This window comes from Notothenia rossii (genome assembly GCF_949606895.1).
Source record: "Notothenia rossii genome assembly, chromosome: 8".
In the NCBI taxonomy this organism is placed as follows: domain Eukaryota; kingdom Metazoa; phylum Chordata; class Actinopteri; order Perciformes; family Nototheniidae; genus Notothenia; species Notothenia rossii.
The window spans coordinates 19,205,048-19,227,354 of NC_136906.1; the positions used below are offsets into that span (position 1 = coordinate 19,205,048).

The 22,307-nt window shown below is 42.0% G+C and overlaps 1 protein-coding gene and 1 long non-coding RNA gene across 4 annotated transcripts in view; one reads left to right on the forward strand and one right to left on the reverse strand.

Annotated features, from left to right (window-relative positions):
* The window catches only part of col5a3a (collagen, type V, alpha 3a), a 46,476-nt gene extending 28,326 nt beyond the window's left edge, over positions 1 to 18,150 (forward strand). For all 3 annotated transcript variants that reach the window (XM_079642988.1, XM_079642989.1, XM_079642990.1), the window contains 34 exons: positions 113 to 166; positions 510 to 554; positions 709 to 762; positions 873 to 926; positions 1,112 to 1,165; positions 1,271 to 1,378; positions 1,697 to 1,786; positions 2,798 to 2,851; positions 3,058 to 3,165; positions 3,491 to 3,598; positions 3,700 to 3,753; positions 3,938 to 3,991; positions 4,328 to 4,435; positions 4,571 to 4,624; positions 6,998 to 7,051; positions 8,438 to 8,491; positions 8,622 to 8,675; positions 8,773 to 8,880; positions 8,980 to 9,033; positions 9,123 to 9,176; positions 9,371 to 9,424; positions 9,520 to 9,573; positions 9,682 to 9,789; positions 10,180 to 10,233; positions 10,344 to 10,397; positions 10,480 to 10,587; positions 10,683 to 10,736; positions 11,286 to 11,321; positions 11,784 to 11,837; positions 11,938 to 12,238; positions 12,416 to 12,528; positions 12,677 to 12,745; positions 13,510 to 13,743; positions 14,429 to 18,150. In XM_079642988.1, the coding sequence (XP_079499114.1) occupies positions 113 to 166; positions 510 to 554; positions 709 to 762; positions 873 to 926; positions 1,112 to 1,165; positions 1,271 to 1,378; positions 1,697 to 1,786; positions 2,798 to 2,851; positions 3,058 to 3,165; positions 3,491 to 3,598; positions 3,700 to 3,753; positions 3,938 to 3,991; positions 4,328 to 4,435; positions 4,571 to 4,624; positions 6,998 to 7,051; positions 8,438 to 8,491; positions 8,622 to 8,675; positions 8,773 to 8,880; positions 8,980 to 9,033; positions 9,123 to 9,176; positions 9,371 to 9,424; positions 9,520 to 9,573; positions 9,682 to 9,789; positions 10,180 to 10,233; positions 10,344 to 10,397; positions 10,480 to 10,587; positions 10,683 to 10,736; positions 11,286 to 11,321; positions 11,784 to 11,837; positions 11,938 to 12,238; positions 12,416 to 12,528; positions 12,677 to 12,745; positions 13,510 to 13,743; positions 14,429 to 14,575 (2,817 nt within the window). In that variant the 3' untranslated portion in view covers positions 14,576 to 18,150. The remainder of the gene's footprint in view (positions 1 to 112; positions 167 to 509; positions 555 to 708; positions 763 to 872; positions 927 to 1,111; positions 1,166 to 1,270; positions 1,379 to 1,696; positions 1,787 to 2,797; positions 2,852 to 3,057; positions 3,166 to 3,490; positions 3,599 to 3,699; positions 3,754 to 3,937; positions 3,992 to 4,327; positions 4,436 to 4,570; positions 4,625 to 6,997; positions 7,052 to 8,437; positions 8,492 to 8,621; positions 8,676 to 8,772; positions 8,881 to 8,979; positions 9,034 to 9,122; positions 9,177 to 9,370; positions 9,425 to 9,519; positions 9,574 to 9,681; positions 9,790 to 10,179; positions 10,234 to 10,343; positions 10,398 to 10,479; positions 10,588 to 10,682; positions 10,737 to 11,285; positions 11,322 to 11,783; positions 11,838 to 11,937; positions 12,239 to 12,415; positions 12,529 to 12,676; positions 12,746 to 13,509; positions 13,744 to 14,428) is intronic.
* The window catches only part of LOC307014811, an 85,076-nt gene that overhangs the window by 17,993 nt on the left and 44,776 nt on the right, over positions 1 to 22,307 (reverse strand). Inside the window, exons 2-3 of the long non-coding RNA XR_013801318.1 lie at positions 3,480 to 3,578; positions 3,036 to 3,133 (exon numbers count right to left, since the gene is read on the reverse strand). This is a non-coding gene — a long non-coding RNA (uncharacterized lncRNA). The remainder of the gene's footprint in view (positions 1 to 3,035; positions 3,134 to 3,479; positions 3,579 to 22,307) is intronic.

Below are 22,307 nucleotides of genomic sequence, written 5' to 3' on the forward strand. Positions count from 1 at the left end.
ATTAACATAAGTGTAACATCACTGCAGGGCTTTCACAGCATAAGTGTGTTAATCTTTCCCCACCTGATGAGTTATGCATGTGATAATCAGACTGTTGTTTGTTTTCTTATAGGGGGCCCGGGGGGGAAGAGGAGCAAGGGGGCCCACTGGAAAGCCTGGAGAAAAGGTGCGCATAGAATGAGACATGCACAATCACATGAACGCACAGACATAAACAAAGACATACAGTAAGCACATACAGTTACACATTATCACACACCTGGCTGTCTCATAAAGTATGGATGAATATGCACACCGAGTTGGAACTGGTTGTTGCTTTTCACTTTAAGATGAAAAGGCATGTGCTACAGTGAGAAGCGATTGTCTGGCAGGTTATGCTTCAGTCTACACACTCACCCTATAAGACCTTCTTGGAAAAGCTAAAAACTGTGTTTGCAGGCAGGAGCCTTAACAAGTTAGAATGTCTCCTGTTTTCCTACTGTGTATTTTATTTGTATGCTGCCTTCTAGGGTTCTGTTGCACAAGACGGTCCTCAAGGATCACCCGGAGAACAGGTAATGTTGGATAAGAGTGTACATACATTGCCTAAATAAGACAATATATGTACGTCCTGGAATAAATATCTTGGAATTAAAGATACAATGTCATAAATCAGTGCAAGAGAAGCAAAGGTGATTGAGACTGATCTGTGTTCAAATGGTTTTCCAGGGCCCCCAAGGACCACAGGGAAGAAATGGTGAAGCAGGGACAAAAGGGCCTAATGTGAGTTACCAAAAATGCCTGTCCTAATTTGTACCTCATCCAATGTTTTATGCTCACGTTTAGTCCTGTTAAGTTCATAACAATGATGTAAGAAAATGATTTCCTTCCAGGGTGTACCAGGAAAAGATGGATTACCAGGTCATCCCGGCCAGAGAGGGGAACCAGTGAGTCACCTTCTCAATAAAGCTTAATATTTAGCACAGCATGTGTAAACACAGCTAAAAAGTAGAAAGCTATGATTTCAGAACTGAATTAGTGTAGTCAGAGTGCAAGTTGAGTGGCTTCCTTGTGTGCGTCTTACTGACTGTTTCAACTCTGAGTCACCAAAATCACTTGTCTCATTCTTCAGGGCTTCCAAGGCAAAAATGGACCCCCCGGCCCCCCAGGTGTTGTTGGGCCACAGGTAAGGGGAACAGTCTATTGTATATTATTTGCCATGTTAGATTACAGGTTTTTGTGATATGTAACGTGCTTACTGTTACTTGATATGTAACTTGCTAATTTTCAGGGCAAATCTGGTGAGACAGGACTGACTGGAGACAGAGGCCATCCAGGTTCACCGGGACCACCGGGAGAGCACGGTTTACCGGGATCTGCTGGAAAGGAGGGAGCCAAGGTGAATAGTTTTCATCATAATGACAGGATCCTAATCACTTGCCAGCATCACCTTATTACTGTTATTTTCAATAAAGCCCAAGGACTCTCTCAGCACTGCCAGAATATCTTATCTCCTGGGTCTCATCCTTTCCTCTAATTTGCTAATAAATAAAAGAGGAAACCACACGGTGTTGAGGGTATTATGGCTCATAAAAGATAAATGTACTTTCTTGGTGTGACTTTCTGGTTGGTGTGATTTATGAATGCATAAGGGCCTGCTGTCTTCTGGCTTCCTGCCTTATATCTAATCACATGTGTGTGTATGTGTGGTTACCAGGGAGACCCAGGTCCATCAGGAGCTGCAGGGAAAAGTGGTCCTACTGGGCTGCAAGGCTTCAGAGGGAGCAGAGGGACCCATGGTGCAATGGTAACGCAAACTTCCATATATCTCACATCCTCACCATCACTCAATGATTCACTCAATGATTCTCTCAAAAGATTCTCTGGAAATGTTCAGCTTGCAAGTAAGAATTGCAAGTTTTTCAATGTCAAATCTGGCTAGTGATGTCAAACACAGACAATGTGAAATCAATACAAACATTACTTTCCCAGATAGTAAAACGTGTGCAAATTACACAAGGGTTTTTGCATATGAAAACTCATTTCTTAAAGGGCCCATGTCATGGCCATTTCTACTGATCATATTTCCATTGTTAAGGTCTACTAGAATAGATTTAAATTGCGCAATTTTCCAAAATCACATTGGTTTCTCATACAGCATCTCTGTATAGTATGTGTATTCACCAAGTATCCACTCTCTGTCCTAAACGGTTGCGAGGCTCGTTGCTGCGAGGAGCGGACAGATTTCCGGGTCGGCGATACAGCGAGAACAAGCTAAACTCATCCTGAGCACACACAAACACTCACAGCCGAAGTAAAAACAATGAGTGTGGCTTGATATTGAGTAAGAAAAAGGTTTATAACGCTGTGAGAATGGGTCTGCGGAGAGCATTTCTCCGCGATCCCAACTCGTCTATTACCAGCGTTCAGGGAGCTCTATGCAAGTCAATGGGGACTCCCTGTTAGTTAGCCAAGGGATCCTGGTGTGTGAGGTGCACCGCGGATTGGTCCATTTGGGCCAATCCGGTCATTTGTTGTTGATTTGGGTATTCACACGTCACTGTACCCAGGAAGCAAACAATGGAAAATGAGAAATCTCCAATGAGGCGTTATGGGGCAGCATAGACAGGTCTTTTCTGTGTTAGAGCTTTACTCGCTACAGGGTGTACTTTGAGGGTTTTTGACTCTGCAGACCGTTTACATAAAAACCTTCATAACACACATGGGGACGGATAATAACCGGAAAAGCATGACATGGGCCCTTTAAAATTATTGCGGTTTTTGTTTGTGTGTGACGGTTGTCTTTGTTTCTCTCCAGGGTCCTGCAGGTTTGAAGGGAGGAGAGGGTCTACCTGGTGTTGCAGGATCTGTTGTAAGTCTAATTTTATTAAATTGCTTTTCATCCCATCCCCTGCTCTCTGCCCAGGGTCTATGTTGTATAGAATGCTGGGATATATGAAGCAGGAGGTTGTTTCCATGGTGATCCCTAATCGTGACCACCACATTAAAACGAAGAGTGAGTCATGTGACATGCGACATGCTCATGACATGCTCACCTCTATCTCCTCCTATTTCCAGGGTGCCACTGGGGAGAGGGGCCCCGCTGGGACGGCTGGTGCTATTGGCCAGCCAGGAAGGTCTGGTGGCGTGGGTTCTGCTGGGCCGATGGGAGAGAAAGGCGAGCCAGTAAGATTTGGAACATTGCACATTTTTGTTTCTTAGGCAACAATGTCCATGAATACATACTGTACCATCACCTCCCACCATTGGGTAATAAACAACATGTGCTGTTTTTTTGGAATGTGTCATTATGAGACTTAGAGCAGGAGGCTGGTAAAAGAGGAGAAAGGAGATAAAGGCTATGATCAAAACATGTGAACAAGCCTGCTTGGGTGCACGTTTCCCTCCTGTTATGATATATAAATAAATGTGTCATGCTGCTACAGTATATGAGGATAATAAGTCTTCTAGCACTTGCTTGATTTCTGCTGTTTTCCCACCTGTTCCCCAGGGAGAGAAGGGGCCTGTGGGGCCAGCTGGGAGTGATGGGGAACAAGGACCTCTGGGGCTGCCAGGGGCTGCTGGAAATCTTGGACCCCCTGGAGAGGACGGAGACAAGGTAGTGAGATGGAACAGCCAGCATGGACTGCAGCACTGATATAAAGGATGTGGATTAGTTGTATTTGTGTTGTGTTCACGTGTTTGCATTTGTCTACATAGGGCGAGGTAGGAGAATCAGGCCAGAAGGGCGGCAAAGGAGACAAAGGAGAATCTGTGAGTATTCATTTTAGGACAATAGTCCTGGCATCACATAATTACATTGCATCATTAGGAGGTAGAGGAAAAATTGTCTTAGAATTTGTAGCAATGTATACTATTGTGGTGGAATGAGCGAATGGATTTGAATAACATTTTTCCTACAGCAAATGTGTATTAAACTGCTCTTCTGTTTTTCTAGGGGCCGTCTGGACCTGTTGGAATCCAAGGACCTTTGGGCCAACCAGGACTACCAGTATGTTATAAAAACTCAAAATGCATAATAGAAAAACAGTCGTGTAATAACATCAATATAAGAACACAGGGACAAACAATTCAGCAGATAAGAAACAAGTCCTGAAGCTAACTTTTCCAAGACCTTTGTCAGGTATAATGTTTTTAAAAAAGCAAAGGACGATTGGTGGATGAGGTCAATTGGGGTAGTTTGTCACGGTTTAGGCAGTGAGGGGGTGGCTTTGGATAGAGGACTTTTTTTCGGGTGAATACTTTAAAAATGTAGCTTACAGAGCCGCTTCCTCCAAAGTTGCCTACCTCAGCTTTAACATTGCTGACCTGTCTGTGTGTATTTCAGGGTGCAGATGGTGAGCCAGGTCCTCGTGGGCAGCAGGGCATGAACGGGGCGAAAGGAGATGAAGGACACCGAGGATTTAAGGGGGCATCTGGTCCTTCTGGACTGCAGGTAAGAATAACTATCCCATCAAAAAACTGGCTGTCTCCCTATTGGCTCATCTCTGATGTTATATTTATACTTTAGTTTGTATTGGTTTCCATTTCATATGTAAGACTGCAATCCTCACCATATCTCTATTTGTAGGGAATGCCAGGACCATCGGGGGACAAAGGAGAGAGCGGGCATGTTGGCTCAATGGTAAGTACTTATCAGCAATCCAAGCACATACAACACCAGTGTCAGTCTCAAGGCTTTCTCAACACCACTTTACTGTCTTCGTACACTTTGCTTCATACTTTTTACGACTTTGAATTGTCTTGGTGCTGACTGATATTGGATATCGACATAACTTTTCTTCACTTTCCAAAAACCTTTGAAAATGTTTTTACACTTTTCTTCATTTTTTTTCCAGTATCAAGCATAAAGCAGCGAGTATAAAACAGTTTAATGAATCTTTTTTGAAGATCAAAAGGTTTGCATTCATTAGTGAAAAAACAATGAATAATTTACTAGGATCTTTTGGTGTATAACACAGAACTTTTGCAAATACAGTACATTTACATGTCTGTTAATGGTTTGGAACTCTTTGTAGAGACGTGGGCCTTTAGTGTGAGGGAACTAAATCGTCAGAGATAATTACCCAGCTCAGTTTTTTCTCTGAGATTCAAACAGGTGGTACTGAAATGTCTCGTTACTGCCAGAAACCCAAAGCACTATTTTGTTATCGTGGTTGGTCCTGATATGGATGTGTTGATGCTACTTTTTTAAGGTATACCTTCATCAATAATGTAATGACATCACATTAGAAGTCTAAAGAAACACAATGAAGTTGTTGAGTTGAGTGAGAAAAAAAAAATCATTGATAATTAGTATGTCTTCAAATTAGTAAACGGTATCTGTGTTATCATATTAACAAAAAGGACCGAGTGGAAACTGAAGAAAGAAAAGGGTCAATTTGCTCCAGAATACTGAAAGCTGTGTTTCTAATTTTATAGCTTCTACGACTCTGGACACAAAACAAGCTAATCAGCCTCATCTGTAGAGAAACTGAGGAAAACTGCTAAATTGGTAGTTTCCTAAGAATAGGCATTTTTCAAAGCAGACTATTTGACTGGTTAATGATGGTTCTAGTAAGCTACTAAGCTAGTAAGCCATGCCAGTGAGCTGACACTTTTAACTATTGAACAATGCTTACACTTTGTGTGGGGTTTGACATGTTATTCAAAGCAATGGACATCCCACATTAGCTGTGCTAAGTAGCTGCACACTAATCAACTGTATTACCATGGCATACTGTGTTATTATGGAAGCTGTGGGAGAATACAGCCTTAGGCTAGAGACAAATACTCTTCAGTCAATTGCTCTCAGAGGTTATGTTCCTCATATCTCATGTTGTTAGCATTAGTTATATCTTTACATGATCTGATAAATCAATATCCACAATAATGATTGCAAAAAATAAACGTTACAACCTATAACAATCTCAACTTGTCTTTTGAATTTTTGATGGATCTTCAAGGCTGAGTGTGAATGACAGTAGACCATGAATTAATGTGCAAGAAGGACGTAAAGGAAAGTAAAGAAATGAAAAGGATAAATAAGAAAAGAGAGAGTTACAGAGAGGACGCAGTGGAGCAATAGAGTGGAAGGAAGAGGCGGGGCTCTGGCTGTGAGCAGGAAGACGGTGTGACAGCTGCTAATCAGATTAGCCTCAGCCTTGGCTGTCTAATGAGCATCCTCCTTTGTGACAGTCATCTCACAACGCTGTCAACCATGAACACATTTCAACAAGATTCCTTATAGCTCCTCTTCTCCACAGCCAGATTAGGGAGGCAATGCATTAGAATGGAACCAAAACAAAGGGAAGAAACAGAGAAAGAGAGAGAAAGACTGAGAGACGAAGAGAGGAGAGAAAGATGCTGGAGACTCAGTGGGAAAGTTTCATTCATGTGTGAGCGTTGCGGATCACAGAATTCTCCCCTCTAATGCTCAAGTATCTCTCCACCAGAAGGATATGTGTTTCTTCGAGTCCCACACAGAGTCTCTCTGGGCAGATTGTGTGTCGGTCTGTCTCTGTGACTCTACAACACAACGCTCCCTCCAAGACTTCGGAGTGATTCAGAGCACAGCTCAACATCTACTCAACTGAAACGGAAGCCAAGCACAGTTAGGACGAATTGCTTGCTGCTCTCTCTTGTGCTGCACAGCAAAGTCAGATGCCGTCACTGTGGCTGAGAGACTATGCTCTTGCACATCACATGCTAGAAGCTTCTTATTAAACAGGGAGAATAAGAGAAACGGGTAGGAGGGGAGAATCAGAGCTTGTGTCATATTGAGGGTAATGACCTGTCTGGATGTCTTCATCATGTCAGCACCATAATGATCATAGATACTGGGGCCATTACATAAGCAATCCTCCATGGCCTGACTTCTAACACACATTTAATTTAGGGGGCACTAGCTCAATTCCAGCTCACACTCAGCTTGTATTTATGTTTGTGTTTTATTGATGTTGATCATCATTTCTTTATGCACTGATATCCTAATAACACATTACATCTCTCTCAACAGGGGCCTCCAGGACAGCATGGCCCACGGGGTCCTCAGGGGTCCAGTGGTGGAGAGGTAGAGTGAAGCATGTTTTTATTTAAATTACATATATTTGGATTCAGATGTCAGCATAACTATGGTTTTATTACTCAAAACACATGCAGTTAGAATGTTGGGCAACATTTAGGAGGTTTATGTCAACATGCTATCATATCCATCTTCATAAAACAAATTCTCTGAAACATTAGAGAACAACATACGATTGTCCAAATAGTTTACAAAAGAAATTCACCAAGAATCCATTTCATATGATAATGAGAATTGGCATATATCAAAATTGGTTCACTCATCATTTCTGTTCCTCTGATTTTAAACTGAAATTCTTGCTTTTTTCAGATAATTATTTTTCTGAGGCATGTATCATTGAGGTCTATTTATTTTGTTTATAGGATTTAGTGGGCGTCAATGCATTTTGGTTACTGTAATGCAATATTGAAATTACACACCCTTTGCAAGAATTGGAGTACTAATATTTTAAAGTGATGGTAGTTGCATGCCTTTTCGACTCATAAAGAAAATATGACAGTGTATCAGCTTTGGAATCAAGAAGACTTCCATCAAACACACAGGATTAACTACATTTCAAACTGCACAATCATTTATCATTACTCACATCATATTTCCCAGACACTCATATTTTACAGATCCACCGAGATCCCTTACTGCTTTCGAAACTTCAATTATTAAACACTATTAGAATACAATTCCTGGGAGAGAGTTATATTTACTGCTTTATGAATCATTAAGAAGTATTGGACTATCATCCCTGAGAGGCAGTTATATTTACCTCTCATAATGGCCATCTCGCTGAAGCCTTTCACAACGTCAATTATTCAGCAGCAAGCTGCAAAAATCTGTGTGTGCCACGCTAGTGCTTCATCACAGGAAGCATGGAAATACAGCGGTGCATAAATGGTGGGATCCATAAATGGATTGGTACAGGAAAAGCGGAAAAGAGCGGAATGGTGGGGGGATGTCATGTGAGGAAAGCAGCTGACAACAGGAGCTCTGTAGTAGTGTATGGCTGTACTCAGCTTTCATGTTTGTGCACTCTACCGAAGACCTGCTTTTACTGGGTTTGTCTCAAAAGAAAAAGCACAATAATACACTGACAAGCTTGCATGCACGCTAAGATATATGCGCATACACAAACAAAATTGTTAAGAGGGGGATATAGAATCCACCCTACTGTGTGACGCAAACACTATCCACAGCAAACTGACACTCAATTTGTTTCCTTGTGTTGTGATAATGTGATGTGGGTTCAGCATTCTGTGAGCAGATCTGCTGACAAACAACAACAACACACTGCACCAACAACTACATTTTTTCAAAATCAAATGAATATTTCAAACTTGCCCTTGTTTTATGATATCTTTCTTCCCTCTCCTCCTGCCACAGGGCCCACCTGGAATAACTGGTGGAGTTGGTCAGCCTGGACTTGTTGGAGAGAAGGTCAGCATTTGCCATTAGCAACCTCACAGTGCATCTGTGCACATGGAATGTTGGTGCATTGTGAATGCAGGATTTGTGTGTGAGAGAGTGGAGTGTGATTATACCTTACTGAGTGTTCCTTCTCTACCAGGGTGAGGATGGGGAAGCGGGAAACCCTGGGTCAGTTGGAGAGGCCGGCACTGTTGTAAGTAGCATGACTTTCATCAGTTGTTCATATCTTGCTCAACCTCATCATTTCCTAGCCCTTTCATTGATTGTCATTTCCCGTGCTGGTATCTTAGGGGGGTAAAGGCGATGTGGGGGAAAAGGGTGACTCAGGCCTACCTGGTGCCGCTGGGCCCCCAGGACCCAGAGGAACACCGGGAGAGGACGGACCCAAAGGCAACCTCGTAAGTCTTTTTCTCTCTGACACAGTGATTTTCTTGTGTCAAACAGTTATTGCTATGCCAGGCACATGATGGTTTCTGACTCACTGTTTTTAACCACAGGGCCCTATTGGATTTCCTGGAGATGCAGGACCTCCTGGAGAGGTTGGCGTCAATGTGAGTATTTGTTGTTATGATTGTTTTATCATACATGTTTTAATTAACCCTTTAATTGCTCATTTCTTCTATATGAATGTTTTAACCAGGGAGTAGATGGTGGCCCTGGACCTAAAGGAGACAATGGAGATCCCGGCAAAGCAGTAAGCATTTCTACCCACTTCTTACATGTTGACAGCACTAGTAGCTTTATGCTGTATGCTTAGCTAAAGTCTATATTCTCTGTGACATATTGACGTTTTGCCCATCATTATGGATAGAAGTTCTTCTCAGAGTTTAGTGACAGGTTGGAAAAGTGTTTATTTTTTAACTAATCCTTTTTTTCTGTTCTTTGTAGGGACCTCTAGGAGCCTCTGGGGAGCCAGGCCCTTCAGGACCTCCTGGACGGAGGGTACGATAAATATATTGTATACGTTCTTGAGCTATGTGTATTGTATATTTATGTTATTGCTATTATCTCACCGCCATTGTCTCTCTTATCCCTAGGGTCATATCGGTCCCGCAGGGAAAGAAGGGAAGCAGGGCATGAAGGGAACCAAGGTAAAGATAATGGGTTGCACTGAGCCGGGTAATGCATTACAAAAAAACCTTTGAGGTGAGTTTATGCCTAACGCCTCGCTGTGTGTGTCCTGGTGTCCTGGTTTGTAGGGGGCGTTAGGAGACCATGGTCCGGTGGGGAAGACAGGTCCAGTGGGACCCCAAGGGGAGCCAGGGAGGTCTGGCCTAGAAGGTCTCCGAGGCATCCCAGGCTCTGCGGTCAGTACACAAGAGAAGAGGGAATTCCTGCTCAATGTTGTTAACTTGCAATGAAATGTAGGCTACTACTGACACGTTTCAGTCCTTAGACATTCATCAGGTGAATCATCCTCCTATGCAACAGCATTTCTACAAGAAATTGAGGATGTGCAACAGCCTTCACAGTTTATCAATGAAAATGGGAATAATGACACCATTATTATATCCTTTTAAAACTGTGAATCATATCACAATATAGGTCAAAATGATCACTACAAAATTTAGTTTTTCCAAATCTAATAGCCCTAGAAGCAACATAACTGACAATAATCAACATACGGTACCATTTGTGTTTAATCTTGGCTTCTGTTTCTTTTAAGCCAATATCTAATTCTGATGTTTCTTTTCTAGGGTGAGCAAGGTTTAAATGGGCCGCTAGGACAAACTGGACCACCAGGACCAATAGTAAGATCCTTATAATTGTCTTTTAATGAAGCTTGGAATATTTATAATAATACATCAAATGTACAGAATCTACAGCATTGGCCAATTAACTAATCTGTGATTGTTAACAGGGACCACTAGGTCTCCCCGGATTAAAAGGAGACCCTGGAAACAAGGGAGAAAAAGTGAGTATGTCCTTGACAAAGAGAACTCTGCACTAGCCTTAACCCTGGGAAACAAAACTGATGACCATGTCTCTGTCTGCAGGGTCATGGAGGGTTGATTGGTCTAATTGGCCCCCCAGGAGAACATGGCGAGAAGGGAGACAGAGGCCTGCCAGGGAACCAGGGGAGCCGAGGGCCAAAGGGAGATGAGGTATATGTCATTGAAATATATTTGGATACATCTGATACACTTCTGCAAGGAGGAAGCTCAGTTCACCAACAAGATATGCTTTTCCTTATTTCTAGGGAGTAGGCGGCACTTCTGGTCCCACCGGCCCACTGGGACCACCTGGACTGTCAGTAAGTGCAGAGCTGTTACAACAATATCTACTTATTACTTATGGTCTGTTAAATTGTGTTAATACATATTTGAATTACATTTGTATCCGCAGGGCATCTTTTTAATTTTCAGCCATCTTTTGTTAAAACAAATTATATATACACTGTATATAAACATTACAACAATTAATTAAATGAGGCTTTTAAACATAGCCTCTCACCTATTACAGCCATTGTTCTATAACTCTGATCCAAATTGGCTGATCAATTATGCAGTGAACTCGATGAGTGCTTATTTAAAAGGTCATATAAGGTTATGATCTCAGGGCTTTTGCAATTGATTCCATCTTCAATAAGTTAAACACAATTTGAAAGCCCTGTAATTGCACATTTTTTACTCAGCAGTGATAGTAATAACATTGACCATAACCTGCCCTGTCAAGCAGGTGCCTTATTTTCTGGTGAATAGTTGACTAGTATTGATCAGTGCTTATTTGAGTAATTGGATAGTTATCTAACAGTTTAATGTTATTTATGTGTTAACTGCTCTTTACTCCTCTCCACTTTTAGGGTTCAGCTGGCGGGAAAGGGTCGAAGGGAGAAATGGTGAGTTCAGTAATCCGTCTTATTTATTTGTACATTGCCATTCATTGCTGTACATTGCTGATTGGCTAGCATCTGCTGGGAACATCTGCTGGGTAAGAGAGAAAAAGTGTGATTGTTGGCTTAAATGTACCATGCTTGATAATAATAATGCTCTACTGTGTTTACCACATGTCTTTGGAACTAAAAGCCTGCTGTACAGCCACACTTGCCTTGTGTGGGATTTTCCATCGGGCCCTTTTAATAGGATTTGGTTCTAGTGTGTGTGTGTGATGTTATGAAAACCACTATAGTGTGTCTTGAGAGCCAGGCTTTGAACACAGAGTGCTGATGCACACAGCTGGATAATTCTATAAAGCAGCAGTCATATCTGTCTGGATAAAGCCGGGATTTAGCCAAGTGTGAGTGGTGTGACCAGGTGAGACAGGATTGACACAAAGTTTTGTCCTCTCTTTTTCTCTTCAGGGTCTCGTTGGTGCCAGAGGAGATACAGGCAGAATTGGCCTCCCAGGACCCCCAGTGAGTAACACCAGTTATTCAGATCATGGCTTTCTCAGTGCCAGCTTTACCCTTTTTCATTCCTTATTATATGTTGCTCACCTATCTGTTCTACCTCCAGGGACCCCCCGCTTCAATGATTGAGCCCCTGCCAATGAGGGAGGGCAGGCGGAAGAAGCGAAGGCACTCGGATCGGGCAAGAGGAGCAGCTTCATCCACGGAGGAAGATGTAGAGCTGGATATGGAGGAGTTCCTCCAGGGAGATCAGCCTCTGGAGGACGCTGAGGGAATGGAAGAAGTCTTTGCCACCCTGTCTTCTATGAAAACAGAGGTGGAGATAATGAGAAGACCCCTTGGAACCTTTGAGAGCCCTGCCAGGACCTGCAAAGAGCTAATGATGGTCCAACCTGACTACAAAGATGGTATAAAAGACAGTGCTTCTTACTTTATGCCCGTTTAACAACCAAAAGAGTTCTAATGGAAAATAATCCAGTAAAAACTGGAACCCTTTCTCTTACATACACTCCTTTTTTAGCCAGTTGTTTTCAACATTATTAGTTATCAACATCCAGAGCTTGTCTTTTGTGTGCACTTTCTAGGAGACTACTGGATTGATCCTAACCAAGGCTGTAACAGAGACTCCATCAAGGTCTACTGTAACTTCACAGCTGATGGAGAGACATGTCTCTACCCTGACAAGAGGATTGAGAATGTAAGTCTGCAATCTCTTGCTGTCAGCCTTTACAAAGCCAACCTCGCCATATTACATCAAGGCACAAATCCCTCCATATATCCCTTGAGCCTAAAACTTTACTCAACATCCTGTAAAAATCCTTCTCTTTCTCTCTTTCTCTGTCCAGGTGAAATTAGCAGCGTGGAACAAAGAGAAGCCAGGAAGCTGGTTCAGCCAATACAGGAGAGGAAAGCAGGTAAAAAAAACTAACAAAAAAAGAACCTCCTTCCATTTATCTCAGCTGGCTCCAAAGGCCAGCCAGTCTTTTTCATCTAAATTACTTATCCTAATTGAGAGTGTTCGAATGATACCCCTGCATATGATTGAGTTGCAAGCATTTGTACTAGTGTATTGACATGAAAGGTTGGGCATGTGGGAGCCTGTACTTCAAAGTGCAGATGATTGCATGAGAACGCTTTTAGTTGATTTGTACATTTGCAAATTGTACAATTTGGTATCAATTTGTTAGACTTTGTGCAATGAGAAAACTATTTTCATATTACCATCAGTTGATTTCAGCCAACAAGATGAGTCACACAGAGGCAATGCTAGCTCTCTGATCGACTAGCATTCAGGATAGCATGCTCAGAACTCTGGCCTTTCAAGAGTTCCCGATCAGAGGTCTCAAAACCCTCTTAGACAATCACAAAGCTACCAGCACAATTACAATTCACTGCAGTTCTTGAACAATGTCCTTGGATCGGCATAGGTTTTTTTTCCTTCTCTTAATTTCCTCAGCTGTTACAATACTTTCTGAGAATCACTATTTCACCATTGCTCAAGGAAAGTCATCTGTCAGCACAAGCTAGGACATTTGTTAATTGTGATATAGTGAACATCGAAATGTATATTAGCAGATTATAGAAAATTATGTGTTTTTCTGTGGATTCATCTCTTATAGAGGAAATTTGTTTATTCATTTATTTTTCTCATTCTGGGTTCTGTGTGTTTGTCACCTAGTTCTCCTACAGTGACAGGGATGGGAACCCTGTGCATGTAGTTCAGCTGACCTTCCTGAAACTATTGAGTGCCACAGCCAAGCAGAGCTTCACCTATACCTGCCAAAACTCGGCAGGCTGGTTCGACAGCACCTCGCGCTCCTACCAGCTTTCCCTCCGCTTCCGGGGCAGCAATGATGAGGAGCTGACACAAGCCAAAAGCCTCTTCATTAATGCAGTGCATGATGGATGCCAGGTCAGTGCAGAGACATGCCAGAAGAAGGGACTAGCTCGACTGATAACAATTAGCGTTAAAGGTCACCTATTATGCAGAATCCACTTTTTCATGTGTTTTATACATCCACATGTGCCCCTCTGTGTAAAGACATTCTGGAAGTTTTAGGAAAAAAGATTCGCTCACTTTTTGTCTTGATCAATTTTTATAAAAACCTGTCTGAAAATGAGCTGATCAGATTTTGGCTACTTTATGATGTCATAACGATTTTTTTGCTTGTGTAACCATTAGCCAATAACCCACCTTATCACCTGAATCTCCTCCTAGAGCACCATTGTGTTCTTTTTAACCAAATATCTCTCAGAGGGGCGTTGGGAGGGGCTCCTTATTTTCATCTAAAGTAACAGACAGAGAATCAGCACTTTTGGAACAGGGCTGAAACAAGGGGTTTATGGGATCCTACAATGCATGATCTGTTTGGTATTTCGAGCCAAAAAATTCAGAGACATGTTTTGTATACATCTGAGACCTATAATATATTGATGGAAAACAGTATAATAGGGGACCTTTAAAGACAGTAATGTGTTTATCAATTGGGTTTCTGTTGTAGCTATCAAATCGGAATTTGTGCCAGAGAGGCGGGGGAGCTAGTCAGTTGTATTAAGCCAGGCAAATTCTAATAATGGCTTTAATTTTTCTCTTTCAGTTCCGTAAAGGTCAGGAAAGGACTGTTCTGGAGATTGACTCCCCCTCGGCAGAGCTCCTCCCTATAATAGATGTGGCTCCAGCAGACTTTGGCAACGGCAACCAGAAGTTTGGGTTCCAAGTTGGACGGGTATGCTTCAATGGTTAACATCTTGCCAACCACAAAAAACAACAAAAAGACCTGCACAGCAAGTTTTACTCAAAGAAATTGGACTTGAACTGCTTCCCCAAGCAATATTTATTGTATCATGCTTCTGTATGTGTTGGGTTTGTGGTATTAATTTAAGACTCTACCGTGGCCAATGAAATAGGTTCTATGGCGTAACAACAATAAGAAGAAAGGAAAGAAAGAGGACATGTACCAATGGGAACAAAGCACATTTACCAAAGGGAAATATTTCCAATTTGATATATTTAAGTGTTTTTCTTTTCTTTTCTCTCACTGTTGTGCTTTAATTTATCCTTGAGAATAATGAGGACCGCACCACTTTACGATGACCACTTATCAAGACAACTAACAAAACAAATGTGTCCGATCGAGAAAATAACAGTCTGTCATTCTGTGTATGGGTCTGTTAAGTGGTACTTTTCAGACCTTAGATGAACTGGTTGCTACCTAATGTTTTACACACACTGCGACGGCATAAATCAGAGACGATGTCATACTCATTTGCATGCTCGGATTTCACTAATGACAATTGCATAGCAGTTGTGGACTAGCCTAGCATATTAATTCCACACAAGCAGCATAATTAATTACCTGCGTGCAAGAATGATAAATTGTCCTTTTTACCCTTCAACTGCAGTTTGCTCAGTGAATTACCTTGATTAGTATTCAATAGGCATAGCTAGTTATTGAACCCAACACTTACTTGAACGGATAAGGTTGTTTCCTTTATTTGACTGGTTTCTTCCATAGGCTTAATTATAAGCTCTTTGCGCCATCCGTGTTTATAAGGACTACAGTCCTATATATGTCAGACTAAAATCCTTTCTACTGTGCTATAAACCTGTGATTACATACCTGAGCAACTAGGTTTTGGGATTTTTCAGGGCAAGAATTAAGAGCATGCTAATTAAAACTGTCTCTGGGCTTAACTGCACTTCTTTATACAAAGACATTTCACGCATCTCTTGAAAGCATTTTATAACTGCTGACATAACCTGTTTTTGCTTTTACGCCACACTCAGAGGCTTTGTTTCTCAGTTTTGTTCATATGTTTTCATTTTTGACAAAGTATGTTGCCGTTAATTTGACATGATTTGCTCTTCACTGGTGCTAAAGACGATTCTGTTCATTTTGTGTCACTGTGTTTGTGTGTCTTTGTGGGCAGGATTATAGAACTACAGTGGGAGAGGGTTATTGCTCTTTCAGCAGGAAACACCCTAAGAGGCTGGGGACTAGTATACTGTGTTTTTTGCACATCTTCTGGCTGATTGTGCCAATTTCACAGGGCCAGTGAAAAGCAATTAGCATTCAATTCAGAGCAATGTGGTTGATAGCTTTAAAAGTTAAGATCCATCCTAAACCACATTTATGTCTTGCCATTCCACAATTCTCTACCTAGACTAGCATTACATTACATTACATTGCATTTAGCTGACGCTTTTATCCAAAGCGACTTACAATAAGTGCATTCGACCAGGAAGATACAACCTTTAAGAAAACAGAATCATATAAGTACATCAGGTTTCATAGAGCCAAACATTTCAAGTGCTACTCAACTGGCATTTAGAAAGCCAGCCCTTTATTAGTATATAAGTGCTTTGTTAGTAATTTTATCGCTCGAAGTGGAGTCTAAAGAGATGAGTTTTCAGTTTGCGTCGGAAGATGTGTAAGCTTTCTGCTGTCCTGATTTCAATGGGGAGCTCATTCCACCATTTTGGAGCCAGGATAGCAAACCCACGTGTTTTTGCTGACGGGAACTTGGGTCCCCCTCGCAGTGCGGGTGCAGCGAGCTGTTTGGCTGATGCAGAGCGGAGTGCACGTGCTGGGGTGTACGGTTTAACCATGTCCTGGATGTAGGAAGGGCCAGATCCATTCGCAGCATGGTACGCAAGTACCAGTGTCTTGAAGTGGATTCTAGCAGTTACTGGAAGCCAGTGAAGGGAGCGGAGGAGCGGTGTGGTGTGGGAGAATTTGGGAAGGTTGAAGACCAGACGAGCCGCTGCATTCTGGATGAGCTGCAGAGGTCGGATGGCACATGCAGGTAGACCAGCCAGGAGGGAGTTGCAGTAGTCTAGGCGTGAGATGACGAGAGCCTGGACCAGAATCTGCGCTGATGTCTGGGTCAGCTGGGGACGTATCCTCCTGATGTTGTAAAGCGTGTATCTGCAGCAGCGGGTTGTAGCAGCGATGTTTGCAGTGAAGGACAGTTTGTTATCTAGGACCACACCCAGATTCCTTGCAGTCTGAGTCGGGGAAACAACAGAGGTGCCGATGTTGATTGTTAGGTCAAGAGTGGGACAATCTTTACCCGGAAGGAAGAGCAGTTCAGTCTTGTCAAGGTTGAGCTTGAGGTGATGAGCAGACATCCACCGAGAGATGTCTGCTAGGCAAGCAGAGATGCGTGCGACGACCTGGGTCTCTGAGCGGGGAAAGGACAGAATTAGTTGGGTGTCGTCAGCGTAGCAGTGGTATGAAAAACCATGCGGGCTAATGACAGACCCGAGCGAGTTTGTGTACAGGGAGAAGAGGAGGGGACCAAGAACCGAGCCCTGAGGGACCCCTGTAGTTAATTGACAAGGGTCGGACTCGGACCCTCTCCAAGTAACCCTGTAGGTGCGGTCGTTGAGGTATGAGGTGAGGAGGGAAAGTGCAGTGCCTGAAACTCCAAGTTCTTGGACAGTGCGAAGGAGGATCCGATGGTTCACCGTGTCGAATGCAGCAGACAGGTCCAGAAGGATGATGACAGAGGAGAGGGAGGCTGCTTTAGCAGTGTGCAGTTTGTCAGAGACAGCAAGGCCATTAATAGCATCAAGTCTAAATTGAATGGTGCCATCAAGGAGCATTTAGAGAACTTGAGATTCATTGTAGATATTTTGTATTTCTTTAAGAGCTGAGGAATCATTTATTGTCATACTGCAACACAGTGCAGTTGGAGACTTGTTCATGTATGGTACACAAAAAAAAAAAAATGACAAAAGAAACAAAATAATATATTGTTTTTTTTCAGAAAATTGTAGATTCAAGAACCAAATTGTTCTTAAATTACCATGGGTGCAATTATCGTGCCATTTTATTCCTTTATTCACGGACTCTGTAACAGCTCCATGATTTGTTTTTAGATTATCTTTTAACTGCAGTTAGCTCAGCATGTCGGCCTTAACAGAGACTTCTTCAAATTTACAAATGGAGCTGTCAATTTTACAACATTAACATATGAATGTGAATCCCATTTTATGAACAATTTTCCCTTGAGCGAATGTTAATGCTCAGTCTACCTCCTCCGTCTTTAACAGTAGACTGTGTGCCCAGTATGTGTAATTTAGCAAAATACTCCCAATGTTATATTTGTTTCACTGCATTTAAACATTCCAGTAATTAACTCCTCTCCTTCTGTTAGATCCTGCTTTGCTCCTCCTGTGAATAGTGTTTGTTGTACTAATTTTATATACTGTACAGTTATTCTGAGTCCTTAATGAGCAGTAACCGGCTGCTTAAATGAAAAACAAATTCATTTGTCAAATATTGATGTGCGAATAAAAACAAAAAGGAAATAATGATGTTATCTTTTTCCTTTCCAGACCTTACAGCTGGGTTATAACACTATCCATGAGAGAAGGTGGCTGTCTGCTCGGTCCAGTTAGAGTGTAATATACAAACAAGGCTCTTCATTATCAACTAGTTCTTAAACATTCCCTCAACAAGCTTGCAATCACCATCCACACAGCCGATGTTATCAACTCTGATTTGCTCATCAGTTCATTTATTTCAATTAGTTCTGTTTAAGTCGTTGAGGGAGAAGCTGGAGAGAAAACCGAGGCGGGGTCAAAATGGATGGTGAGAAACAGAGAAGAGGTCAGTAAAGTAATCGCTGAGGATGAGAAATGTGGTCGTCGAGAGTTGGTCAATTTAGCGGAGTTGGAGCTGTTTTTGATGGGTATATATTTATAAAAAGGGAAAAAAAGACAAGCATGGTTAAAGTCGCAATGAGTGCTTTATTTCTAAGCAGTGCCTGAATTTCTTTGTACGCATTCTCTCTCTCTCTACGTCTGACTTCATATCTCTGTTGCTACAACAAACACACAATCAAGAATGGCTTTTTGCTCCATCTGCACAGACTCTTGTGCTTACAGAATAAACACATAAAGACATGCACGCTCAGAAGCCTATTCTATCGCACACATTACAGTACAAGCCGCTCATCCCCTTTGGGGCCCACTGTTCAAGGTTAGCGTCAATGTTAGAATAAAGGTTAACATGTTATTTTCTTTCTCCTTTCTGCTCCATTCTACTCAATTGAATTGTAACCACAGTAAGCTCTTGACCAGGAAAGGTCATCCGTTGCCACTAACTCAGAATAATGATAAAGCAGAAGAGCAGTGTGACTGACAATATGGTTTTTCCACAGCATGACCTTTTCCCTTCCTCACATTTCTCCCCCTGGTGCCCACAATTCCTGTGACAGTGTCTCCAAAGTCTTGTACGTATTCTGCTCAGAGCCGAACCTTTGTTAGATAGTATTGCTGCAATAACTACTTATTTTTATAAGAATAAACTCTCAGAATTATGTTTTCAAACATAACAATCATTTGGAAACCAGTGAGTCTCTCCACTGCACAGATATAAACCAGCTTGTACAAAGTACTGAAGAGCTCTTCATCCAGCTGATCCCGTAGCTCAGCTTTGTGAAAGCCAGTGGAAATCCTGTGAGGAAAATTGTTTATTTTATGCTTGCAATGCGTACAACATATAAACAACAATGCTGGGAACTGTGAGTGGAGGGTTATAGAATCTCTGTTAAGTCTCTGTGCCTGAAAAAGAAAAAAATAACAAGTGATTGTACAAAAGCCTTTCAGTTCTATCTCTGATGACGCCATAAACTTACTCACAATGATATCGTTTTAATAACTATTTCTTTCTGGTGTTCCTAAACTGTCTTATGTTAGGTTGTATCATTCGTACCACAAATCAATGTGCTGTTTACATTCATCATTACCAGCAGTTTTGTGGCTGGTCCAATATGGTCTCTAATGTTTTCCTTTTAGGCATTTGTATCAAATACGCATAATAGGCAAATTAAATCATGACACAGTAACCTTGACACTTGACCATCAAAATACAGTCAGTTTATTCTTCAATCCGTAGGGTTGTGCCAAATTTAGAGAACCTCCCTGTTACATCACGTGCTTGCAACATCGACTGTCGCAGGAGTTGAGGCTTAATGACAACAATATGTAACAATGCATGGTATATATTTAGATATATGGAGATGATATGGAAGAAAGCAGGAAGCTTTTATACATCTACAGTATGTATCTTTGAATAGTTGTAATTCTTTATACATGTACCATATTAATATACCACAACCTGATCTTTCCCGAAGAGAGGTGTTTTTTACATAAAAAGGAACTAACAACAACGACAACTAACATAACAAAATAATGTTTTTTACTTTGACATTTCATTACTTTGTCAGTGAAGCTCAAAAAACATTTATTGTAACGAAATTCAAAGGATTGCTGAAGTCTTTTGTTGGGCACACTTTTTCTGGAAGACACCACCCCTGTACTGCTCTTACTACCCTGTCTTTTAATGCAGGAATGTTATATATTCTGTCTCACCTTCTCAATCTAGAGGTTAACAAAGTAACCTGATGCACTCTGATCTGCAAACATTATCTGAGTGAGAATATTAGACTTGCTCTTGGCCAACTCTGCATTGCTTTTCTGTGCTTTTCCATCTAACATTTGAGCAGCACTTTAAGGTCTATAGTTGGCATTGAGGAGCTTATTTTTGGCCCAGGAGTACATTAGTGTAACGCACAGGCAGGACTCAGGAGGATCCTCAGTTGCTGCATATTGGAAACAAGATTGCCTCCCTTATTCCATCTCCCTGCTGTTCTCTCTCTCTGACTCCCTCTCTCTCATTTGCTCTTCTCACATCTCTGTCTCATTATTCTGGAGTAGAACATATTAGAGATGTTTCTTTGTTTTCTGTTGGAGTGTCTAGTCTCCCTTCTTATTCCCCTGCAGTTTCCCATGGCCTCGGCTTCTCTCCAGTGACATTGATTATGACTAAACTGAATGGGTCACGAAGTCACAGTGAGAAAATTAGACAGTTAATTAAAAGAGAAGAGAGTCACTGGAAATATCTGGATTTCCGGGTGATCAGGGATAATCGGTTTCAATACATCTACCCAAATCCGGATGTTGTGTCACAGTAGATAAATGCAAACATTATTTTCCACATCACTGATGTGTGTATATGTATTCTGCTCTCAGTTTAGCCAATTGGCGGGAAATAACTTTGTATCATTTAGTCTTGCGTGCTGGACACGCTCCTTCATGCGTGGATCTGTAAATGTGGCTGCGTGGGTATGTGAAATCATGAGCACTCGGCTAAGCAGGGGTTACTCTTATTAGTGTGCAGGCAAGCGCCTCTGCTGCCACGTCCCATCCACAGCCCCTTTATCTCAGGAAGGGTGGGGGGAATCTTTTCCGCAGATGCCTCTTCCATCAAAAGCGCTTATCGGTAAAGCTAACATTAGTGAATCAGTTTGAAAAAATGACTTGAAGCCGAGGAAGGGTGATAGAAATCCCTAGGTGAGTGGACAAGGAGCTCTGTGGTGGTTCGGAAGCCATGGGCCCTGTGAGTGTGAAAGAGGATTATTTGGCAGAAACAGAGCCCATATTCATACGCACAGCTTGAGAACACCCCTGCCGCCTCCAACACACACAAGACACATACACTCTTCTCCTAATTCACCACAGCTCACAGTGGCCACTGCCAGAGCAGCAACCGCTACAGCTGTGCCATCATCACTTTACTTAGTCCCCAGTAAAAGGATTGTCGAGTTATCTGCAAGCTCCCCAAGACAGCCAAAGTAATCAGTGGTGTCTTATTTACCACAGTGGGAGAGGGACACAGAGGGAAATTGATGTATGATGAGAATGAGAGAGCAGGAAGAGAGAGGAAAAGAGTGATAGTCGTCTACTTGACAGGCCTGTGTTGTATGAATCACTAAGCCAATTTAAACATGCACAGCTGTTCATAAATCCAAGGAAGACAGTGCTAATGAAACTTAGCCCTGATCAGGAAAACAGGAGGTATAATCGCAGGGGATCTTTGTTGGGCTTTGTGTGTGTGTTTCTCTGATTTGTTTGGGAATGAGAGTAAGCCGGACAGAGAGAGAGAGAGAGAGAGAGAGAGAGAGAGAGAGAGAGAGAGAGAGAGAGAGAGAGAGAGAGAGAGATAGGTAACAGCATGATCCTATCGCTCAATAGAGAGGATTTTTTCCCATTAATCAAACGAGGCAGTGAAGGAAAAAGTGTGAGAGAGACAGCGACTGAGTTATTCAGCTGTGGGAGTACACTTGCTCAGACCTCAGTTGAAAAGCCAGAGAAAACTAATCGTTTCCATTCAGCTCAATAAGTCTGGTTCTGTTGTCTGAGGTCCTGAATGTAACATAAATCTACCCCTCCAACCCTTTTGCTCTATTGTTCCTTCATTTCCTGGTCTCTTTCTGTGTGAATAATCAATGCGCCACCGAACACGGTTGTTATTCTATCGTGGAGAATCAGATGTAGCAGAATTTCATGGACACCAGGCCTTTTGTAATAAATATTGCAAAGGCAGAGGTGAACTGCAGGGGAAGCAGAACGCCTTGTGTGACAGACCATGCAGGAAAGTCTTATTTAATGTAAACTGAGATTTG